The sequence below is a fragment of the Sturnira hondurensis genome, unplaced genomic scaffold (assembly GCF_014824575.4).
Source record: "Sturnira hondurensis isolate 20B ecotype Veracruz unplaced genomic scaffold, ASM1482457v3 Scaffold0001020, whole genome shotgun sequence".
In the NCBI taxonomy this organism is placed as follows: Eukaryota; Metazoa; Chordata; class Mammalia; order Chiroptera; family Phyllostomidae; genus Sturnira; species Sturnira hondurensis.
Genome location: NW_028073651.1, coordinates 1,977,656 through 1,987,315, shown reverse-complemented (window position 1 = coordinate 1,987,315; position 9,660 = coordinate 1,977,656). Strand labels below are relative to the sequence as shown.

The 9,660-nt window shown below is 62.7% G+C and overlaps 1 protein-coding gene across 2 annotated transcripts; it reads left to right on the top strand.

Annotated features, from left to right (window-relative positions):
• The first annotated feature begins 703 nt into the window (after nucleotides 1-703).
• Nucleotides 704-8,872, top strand: BBC3 (BCL2 binding component 3). 2 transcript variants are annotated; one of them, XM_037059366.1, is made up of 4 exons: nucleotides 704-980; nucleotides 3,584-3,872; nucleotides 5,253-5,443; nucleotides 7,767-7,971. In XM_037059366.1, exons 2-4 carry the CDS (start codon nucleotides 3,599-3,601, stop codon nucleotides 7,881-7,883), a joined length of 582 nt encoding a protein of 193 aa, XP_036915261.1. In that variant the 5' UTR covers nucleotides 704-980; nucleotides 3,584-3,598; the 3' UTR covers nucleotides 7,884-7,971. The 2 variants fall into 2 exon arrangements, with proteins under 2 accessions (XP_036915261.1, XP_036915267.1); XM_037059372.1 differs by lacking the exon at nucleotides 5,253-5,443 and having other exon boundaries at nucleotides 7,767-8,872.
• Nucleotides 8,873-9,660: the final 788 nt, after the last annotated feature.

Genomic DNA, 9,660 nt, shown 5'->3' with positions numbered 1-9,660 from the left:
ATGTCTGACTTGATCTTTGTCTCTGAGGGTCAACTTCTGACAAGTTCACTGTGTCAGCTGTGAGCTGGGTGGCTGTTGGTTTGTGTCCCTGTGGGAGTGTCATCTAGATCAAACTGTAGGTCCGGGTATCCGTGACAGGTGTGTGTGTGTGCACCTGCGTGCTCAGTGGGATGTCCCAACTGCGAGCCCGGTCGGTGTGGGTGTCTGTGCACATGTGTGTGTCGCTCTCACGGAGTCAGTCACCCCGTCCCGGCGCCTGTGTCAGAGTCGGTCTCTGTATTTGTGTTTAGGTGTGTGTGTGCGTGTGCCCCAGGTCGGGGTGTGCTTTCGTGGCCCCACCCCCGGCCAAGGTGTTCATCTGGGAAACTGTGGCCGTGGGTCTGAGTCTCCGTCGCCCTGTCGGCACGTGACTCCGCGCACAGTGGAGCGCGGCTCCGGGAGTGTGTGTGTCTGTCTGTGAGTCCCAGTCAGTGTGTCAGTGTGTCAGCATGTGTCCGGCTGTCCCGCGTCGCCCTGGGCCAGGCCCCGCCCCGGCTCCGCTGCAGGGAAACCCCCGGAGCAGAGGTAGGGGGCGCGGCGCGCGCCAGCAAGTCCCGACTTGTCCGCCGCGGGCGGGCGGGGCCGTGGCGTCACGCGGGGGCGGGGCGTGAGACCCGCCGGGCGGGGGCGGGGCGGGACGGGGCGGGGCCGCCGCCGAGCTGGCCCAGGATCCGCCGGGCTGCCTGAGACGCGGCGCGAGCCACATGCGAGCGGGCGCCTGGCGGCCGCAGCGACAAAATCGGCAGCGGCGCCCACGACGCGGACGCGCTTGCGGTCCGAGCAGCAGCAGCAGCAGCCACAGCGATAGCAGCAGCCACTTCAGTTAGATCAGCAGCAGCAACAGCAGTCGCCGCAGCGAGCGGCGCTCGGCGGGCGCGCCCTCCTGAAGGAAGCCGCCCGCCCCCGATCGCCACCCCCTCTGGCGTGTTCATGCCCCCGGGGTGAGTGTGCGCACCCGGAGTCCCCGCCGGCCCGGATTGGCCAGGCCGGGTGGGCTCCCTGGAGGCGGTGGCGGGAGTGCACGCGGAGAGCACTGGGGGCGCACTGCATCCCCACCGCGTGCCTCCCTGTCTTCCCGCCCTCCACCCTCAGGAGGGACTCGGGGCTAGGCTGGGGCCGCTGCGCTGGAGGCACTGAGGGCCGAGGAGCGCAGGTGCCTCAGCGGTCTGGCGGGTTTGTTTACAAACAATGGGGTGCGGGCTCGGCAGCGCCCCCTGGCGGCCAGTGCGGCCCCGGGGAAGTGAGTCGACCCCGGCTGCCCCGGCCTCCGCAGTCCGGGAGGGGCGGGGCGGGGGTACTGCGCGGAGGGGCTGCCACACCCGGGGCGCGCGCCCGCTGGGGGCGGCGACAGGGGGCGGCTCGCGGGCCGCGGAGTCTGCGGCTCCTGCGGGCGGGGGCTGCGCCCCAGCAACAGCCGGTTATTGGCCCCGCGTTCGCCTGGCGGGCGGGGCGGGCGCACGTGGCGGCGGCGGGGTTGCGGGGCGGGGGGGCTGTGACAGCGCAGGGGGGCGTCTGGCCCCGCCGTGGGAGCGCGCGTGTGCGGGGTTGTGGATCTGCAGGTGTCTCGCCTGGGTGTGTGCATGGGTCTCTCGCTCCGAGTTTGTGCTGGGGTGTGCAGGGAGTGGTGGTGTCCGTCCGGCCGGGGTGTGTGAGTGAGTCCCCGTGCACGTTGGTGTGGAGTGCTGTGAGTCTGCCCCGCCTGAGGGGTGGGGGCTCTGTTTCTGTGTGGTGTACCTGCGTGTGTGTTTTCTCTGCGAGAGTTGTCTGCGTGTGCTGTTTGGGGGTGACTCCGTGGTGCTGTGTTGCTTGTGTGTGCTGGTGTGTGGTTGTTGTGTGTTTGTGTGTTGCTTGAGTGAGCCGTGTTTGTGTGTTTGTATGTGTATCCTGCCCGATGGGCTGTATTTTTGTGTGCTCGCGTGTGTTGCCCGTGTGGACTCTCTGTGACGGTGCGTATCTCCAGGGCATGTGTCTATCAGCTCCGCGTTTGTGGTGGTATGCCTGCTGCATGCTCGCGTCTGTTTTCTGTCCAGGTGCCTGTGAGTTCTGCACGGGGTGTGTGTGTGTGTGTGTGTGTGTGTGTGTGTGTGGTGGGGGGCTGTCTCCCTCTCCGTTTGGCCTGTGTGTCTGGCACTGGTGTCTGGGAATCGGAGACCGTGTCTCGGTGGGGTCTGTGTGGCACAGGCGGTGGGTGTTGCTGGCAGCCTCTTGCAGGGGGCTGTCTCCGCCTGTGTGTGTGTCTGTGTGTGTGTTGGGTCTGAGGGGCTTGTCTCCACGATCGGCTGGCTCATGCGTGTCATGTGGCTGTGTGTGTGCAGTGTTTATGTCAGTCACGTGAGACCAGTGTTTTCTGTGGGCGCGTTAGGTGTGCGTGCTGCCAGGGCTGTGTGGGGTTAGAGTTAGCGGGTGCGTGTGGTGTGTCCGGGGCTGACGGTGGGCTGAAGTGTTTTGAGGCTGGGGGAGGAGGGTGGGCTGGCTTCTGCTCTTCTGCCGTTGTGTCTGCGAGTCACTGCTGGCGTGTGGGGTGCTGCGTGCGGGTCTGAGGACACGTGTCCTGGGGTCTGAGAGTTGGTGACAAGTGGGTGTGTTTTGGTGGTGTTGGTCTCTGTGTGTATGAGTTTGTGTGTGTGTGCTGGTCTGCCTGTGTTGATGTGTGTATGAGTGCTGAGGTGTGCACGCATGCCTTACCTCTTGGGTGTGTGTGTGGGGGAGGGGTAAGTGTGTTTGAGAAGTGTGTGTTTCTGTCGGTGCTGTGGAGGGGGCACGTCAAGAGTGGGTCAGCGAGTGAGATGCTGACACTCTGTGTATGTGTGTGATGTGTGGGGGGGCGAGGTGGCGGGGATGGGTTGTGCTGGGCAGTTGTACCGATTGTACAGCCCCTCTGATGGGCTGTGTGTGTGTGTTCACATTTTGGTCAGTGTTTTCTGCGCGTGTCCTGGGGAGCGAGTCGCGGTGTCCGACACTGGGGCCATCTCAGTGTCTATACAAATGGGAGGTGAGGCAGGAGGTCACACTGGCCAGTCCTGCCTGAGTCCTCACATGTCTGTGTCGTGTGCCCTCTACACACACCCCTGGTTTTCTTCGTGTGGGTCCCGCCTCAGACCCTGTGTGTTGGGGGGGGCCATCAGGGTGCCAGAGTGCCCACCTCTGTGTCCCAGGAGCCACCCCACCAGCCCGTGTCCTCTGTGAGCCCCTGTGAGTTTGGATGAGTCTGTGTGGTGTGGCTGTCACCCCCCTGTGTCAGGGTCCTGGGTGGGCCCTTGCACTTGCTGTGAGAGCTGTGTCCTGTACCCCCTTGTCCCTCCTGTGTGCCTATCACCCTGAGCTTGGGAGGCTGCCCCGGGCTGCCCCCGGGCTCAGCAGCCCCTAGGTAGGTGTGTATCTTCCGTGGCCATCACCTACATGGTCCTCTCCATCAGGGCCCAGGGTGTGCCACGGGCACTCTCCCTGCCCCCCACTCGGGTTCATCACAGTATGAGGGAGTGGAGATGCCCTGGGGCCCTCTTCATTTGCTGGCTGACGGCACCTCTCTCCCCCTGTCCCGCAGGCCCCAGGGAGCGCCATGGCCCGAGCACGCCAGGAGGGCAGCTCCCCGGAGCCCGTAGAGGGCCTGGCCCGCGACGGCCCTCGCCCCTTCCCGCTCAGCCGCCTGGTGCCCTCGGCTGTGTCTTGCGGCCTCTGCGAGCCCGGCCTGCCTGCTGCCCCTGCCGCCCCCGCCCTGCTGCCCGCTGCCTACCTCTGCGCCCCCACCGCCCTGCCCGCTGTCACTGCCGCCCTGGGGGCCCCCCGCTGGCCTGGGGGCCCCCGCAGCCGCCCCCGAGGCCCGCGCCCCGACGGTGAGTGCCCGCCCCACAACAGGGATGATGGGAGCCGGGCGACAGACACTGAGGAACTGGCCAAGTGGGAGCGGGTGGGGGGAGGTGGCGAGCAGGCCGGGCCACAGGGAGGGTGTGGCCTGTGTGGTCTTTGTGTTGCAAGAAGCAGGAAGACGGAGTAGGAGGCTTGGGGGTGGGGGCACGCCGAGTGGGAAGTCCCTCCTGGAATCTGACTGCAGTCCCCGAGTTGCAGCCTGTGGCCAGCCTTTCCCAGCCCCTCTCCCCTAGCCTGGGTCCCTTTAGTCCCCCTGAGGACTGTAGAGGGAGAGAGTGTGGGCAGAGCGGGAGGACGGTCACTTCAGGACTTTGGGGAGGGGTCGAGGGTGGCCTTTTGCCATTATCTGCGTGTTTTTGGCCGAGGTCCGCCCTCTGCGCAGTCCTGTAGGAGGACAGAGGGGGGAGGGGCCATTGTGTTGGGAAAGTGTGTGTGTGTGTAGGGGGGGGTGAGCTTTGGGGAGGGAAGGGTTAAAGGTCCCCTGCCTGATGGGCCGTTAACCCTGTGGAGCCCGGTAGCCCCATCCCAGCCGGCACACTCGGTGGCAGGGGACCGACCCACTGTCCCGGTTGCCCTCCAGCCCCACCCCGTCCCTGGAGCCCAGGGAAGCTCAGAGAGAGAAACTTCTCCGACTCAGTTCCCTGGAAGTGGGGCAAGAGGGGGCTCGATTTCAAGACCGGAGTCCCAAGTGTGGAAACTGAGGCCTGATTTGGGGCCTTAGGGATCCCTCAGGCCCGGACCTCGGGTGACAGGAGGGAGGAGGAGAGAGCAGAGGAGCTGAGAAAAGGGTGGGGCTGGAAGGCATCCCTACCCCGCATCCCAGCCCCCCAGGCCGGTGCTCGGAGGCAGCCAGCCTGGCCTTCTGGTCTCCAGGCCACATCCGGAGGTGTGGCTTCACTGTGGTTGGACGCGACAGGCCAGGAGACCTGAGGCTTGTGACTCTGGGTGTAGCCAGTGGCTGTATCCCTGTGTGACCTTGGGCCACTTCTTAGGGTGGCCCTCAATTTCTCCATCTGTTAAATGGAGCAGGCAAAATTTGGCCCCGTTCTGGAAGACAGGTACTCAGGTTAGGTGAGAGGAAGGCCTTCTAAACTAACATGGGCTAGACAGGTGACTTCCGAGAGGCCACCCCGAGACCTCTTACTGCTTCCTGGTGCCTGGGGAGTAGGAGCTGACCACTCAGGCTCTAAGAGGGGACCCTGGAATTGCTAGGTATAACGCAGGAAGCTGAAGAGAAATCAGGTGCCTGGAACAGGGAGAAGCGGGCCCTGGCTAACTATCCCCCAGGAACCCCTCGGGGCCTAGAGGGATCATGGGTGCTGACCACACCCCTCGGCTTTTCCCAGGTCCTCAGCCCTCACTCTCGCCCGCGGAACAGCACCTGGAATCCCCGGTGCCCAGCGCCCCGGGGGCCCTGGCGGGCGGCCCCACTCAAGCAGCCCCGGGAGTCCGTGGGGAGGAGGAGCAGTGGGCCAGAGAGATCGGGGCCCAGCTGCGGCGAATGGCGGACGACCTCGACGCTCTGTATGAGCGGCGGGTGAGTGCTGGGGGAGGGGTAGACGGCAGGTGGGACTTCCCGCCGGGGAGGGGGCTGCGGGCGGCCCCGCCAGATGTGCCGCAGCTGCTGCCCTGCGCGGCGGGGTCGCGCCGGGGACAGGCCAGTGGGAGGGGCGGCGCGGCCGCGGAGCCGCCGAAGGCCCCGCGCGGCGGCTGGCCCGGCCCGGCCCGGGGCTGCCCGGAGCGCCGCGGCGCACCCGAGCCCGCGGCCGCGGGGACTGAGGGCGGCGCTCCGCGGAGCGGCTCATATATCCCGGGCTATTTATAGCCGGTGAGTCAGCAGCGGCGGCGCGGCCGCGCCCGCCCCTCCCACCCGCCCGCGTTGCAGGCGGCGCGCCACGCAGCGTTCCGAGCGGGGCGGGGGCGGGGGCGGGGCTCCGGGCGCGAGGGCCCGCCCCCGAGCCCGCCGCTCCTCCTCGGAGCAAAACAAAATATCTGAAGCCTGCAGCAGGGGATGGAGAATAACAAGCACCAGGGCGCCCACCCGGCTCTCTCCAACCTGAACCTGACACCCGCACTGCCTGCTTATTGAAAGCAAAACAAAAACCGGATGTTGTGAAGCCCCTTGTCCCCCTCTGTGACCCCATCCCTTTCCCATTCCCAAGGAAAGCTCTCAGGCTGGCCTGTCCCATTCCTCTGCGGGTGTGAGCCTTTTACTCCGTATTTACCAGGCCACAAACAATGCTAAGGACTGTGGGGCATTTGTGGCGTAATCTGTAAGACAGAGAGTGTGTTTCCCTCCAAACTTTTCCCCCTCTCCTTTTTTGCTGGAGATTCCTCCACGTGGGCAGAGGCGGCTCACCCACTTTCACTGCTCCTTAGCTTTCGGTTGGATCGGCATATAGCATCCACGTTCCTTCTCTCATGGTTGGATCTTTAGGATTTAAAAATAAACGTTTCATATTTTATTCATTGGCTTTTTTGTTTTTGTTTTTTTGGCTCTCCCAAGTTAAGCACCTTTCCAGGAGCACCTGTGTGTCTCCTGAATAGATTCCCCGGGTGGTCTGCCCACCCTTATGGAATGTTTGCTTGCTTGCTCACCAAGGTGGCTGTGCTGTGTGGCACGCGGAAGCCATGTGAGGGTGTCAGGCTTTTAAACTTATGCCAATCTGTCCTGGCTGGTGTGGCTCAGTGGATTGAGCACAGACTGTGAACCAAAGGGTCACGGTTCGATTCCCAGTCAGGGCATGTGCCTGGGTTGCGGGCTAGGTCTCCAGTGGGGGCCATATGAGAGGCAACCACACACTGATGTTTCTCTCTCTCTCTCTCTTCTTCCCTTCTCCTCTCTCTAAAAATTAAAAAAAGAGAAGAAAAGAAACTAAACTTACTCCAACCTGATGTGCCCCCTTTGCTACCTCGTGGCTGTGGGAGTTGGAGTTGGTGGGGAGTGAGGAGGGCGCAGGGTCAGGCACCAGGCATCGCCCCCCCACCCTCGGATGCTTTATCTGAGCTTGTTCCCAACTCTAAGGGGGGCTTCTCCTTCCCAGTAAGGGAATGGTGTCACTACCTTTTTATTTTATTTTTTTAAAGATTTTATTTATTTATCTTTAGAGGGGAAGGAAAGGAGAGAGGGAGAGAAATATCAGTGTATGGTTGCCTCTCGTGAGTCCCCTGCTGGGAACTGGCCTGCAACCCAGGCATGTGCCCTGATTGGGAATCGAACCGTGATCCTCTGGTTCGAAGGCCTGTGCTCAATCCACAGCTACACCAGCCAGGGCTGACTTTTAATTTTTATTGGTGGGAGTCTTTTTGTGTCTCGCTTCCTTCTTGCTCACTTTCCTAACACTCTGGAGCTGAGAGGGTCCTCGAGGCCACTGCGTGTCTTCATCCTGCCCCTCAGCCCCTCAAAAGAGGACAGGGCAGGGGTCAGCTTTGCCTCGACATACTTCTGTGCAGCCTCAGCACAGGTGATCTGTTCCCAGTTCTCCTCCTTCCACAGATTGTTCTAGAATCGCTGAGACTGCAGGCTCCCTGCTCCCTTCCCACCAGCAGCCTTTTAGGCTGCGATCCAGCCCCACCCCTTCCCCCTCGAGTGACTTCCGTTGGGTGACTGTCATCTGGAAATTGATGACGCACGCTCTGTCCTCTCTCGAGGTGACGACACTGGCCCACTTCGGCAGAGGAACTGGGGTTTGAGCCCAAGTGATAATAAAAAGAGCACCTACGTCAGCGGCTGGGCCGGCCGAGGGTGTAGCTCACCCTCAGGACCGTGCCTCCGGCTCCTCCATGCCCTGGGACCCGACCACACTTGTGCCCCTGCCGCGAGCCCACTCTCTGACTTCCTCTTCTCTCTCTTTCCCTAGAGACAAGAGGAGGAGCAGCGACACCGCCCCTCACCCTGGAGGGTCCTGTACAATCTCATCATGGGACTGCTGCCATTACCCAGGGGCCGCGGGGCCCCGGAGATGGAGCCCAACTAGGTGCCTGCACCCGCCTGGCGGACGTCGGGGACTTGGGGGGCAGGACCCTCCCGCCTCCTGACGCCCTGGCCAGCGCAGGGGTCGTCGTCTGCACCATGTAGCATACTGGACTGCCAGCCCTGCCTGTCCCAGGGGCGGGCCAGGGCAGCCCCTCCAGACCCAGCCCTGGCTTTGCTTGGGGTGCACTGAGGGAGATGCGGACTCCTGGGCCCCTGGCTGAGAAGCCGGGGGAGAGAGGGCTGATGGACTCAGCGTCTAAAGGCGGCGGTGACCGAGGGGGTGGGGACTGAGCCGCCCGCCTCTGCCGCCCACCACCATCTCAGGAAAGGCTGCTGGTGCTGGCTGCCCGTTCCGGCTGCAGGGGTGACATTGGGGGGGAGGGGTCTCCCACCCAGTGCTCCTTCACTTTGGGCCTGGCCTCAGGCCCCTGGTGCTTCCCCCCCTCCTCCTGGGGAGGGGGCCCATGAAGAGCAAATGAGCCAAACCTGACCACTAGCCTCCTGGAGCCAGAGAATGGGGTGCGTCTGCCGGCTGCCCCCGCCCAGTGCCCAGCCGTCTTCCCTGAGCCAGCCGGCAGGTGGTGGGCATGCCTGCCTCACCTTCATCTGGGGGTGGCCAGGAGGGGCCCAGACTGTGAATCCTGTGCTCTTCCCATGACCACCCCCCGCCCCCATAAATCCCATTGCATAGGTTTAGAGAGAGCACGTGTGACCACTGGCATTCATTGGGGGGGTGGGATATTTGGGCGGAAACCGCCCCAGCCTTAGTCCCCAGGGCAAAGCGCTGGGGGGAAGACCGGGGGAGTCAGGGAGGGGGGAGTCTCAGAAGAGGGAGGAGTCTGGGAGCGGGGAGGGGCGGCCCAGCTGTAAATTTCTGTATATGCGCTGCTGTAGATACCGGAATGGATTTTCTGTACATGTTTGGTTAATTTTTTTTGTACATGATTTTTGTATGTTTCCTTTTCAATAAAATCAGATTGGAACAGTGAATACTCACTCTTTCTGCCCTCCTTCCCCGCCGCGCCAGAGCCCCTGACCCGTCGGGGCCCACGGTCACACCCGACCGGCTGAGGCTTTTCCTGGGGGGAGACCGAGCCTGGCCCTCATGGTGCCTGCCCTCCTCCCACTCAGTGCAAAACCCAGTGAGGGTTTGGGTACTTTCCCATTTACCCACCCCCAACCCCACTGGGTAAGGTATGTCACGGGGGCTCAGTATTTACTGAGTGACCTGCGAGGAGTCTCAAGGAATATGCCTGTCATGAGACCTTGTCCCTGCTCCCATGAAGGCACAAGGTGACGTCTGGGAGAGCATCACGCTAAATGCAGAGTGAGGTTCGCCTATGTCTCTGTCCCAAGGCCTAGCCCAGTGCCTGGCGTAAAGAGCTGGTGTTGAATGAATATAAGAAGGGGCCCTGGCTGGTGCGGCTCAGTGGACTGAGCACCGGCCTGGAAACCAAAAGGCGGTTGGTTCAATTCCCAGTCAGGGCACGTGCCTGGGTTGCAGGCCAGGTCCCCAACAAGGGGTGCATGAGAGGCAACCGTGCATAATGTTTCTCTCCTTTCTCCCTCCCTTCCCTTTTCTAAAATAAGTAAAATCTTTAAAAGAAAAAAAAAGGATGCTCCTACAGGGCAGCTAGCCGAGTGTTTTTCTGTGCCCTCCCACACGAGACTGGCAGACACACCTCCGATCCCAGCTCTGTCCCTTCCTGCTCTCCTCCTGGGACACGGCTCTTTTCCTAAAAGTCCAGGGCCAGAGGGAATCATCAACTTGCTATTCC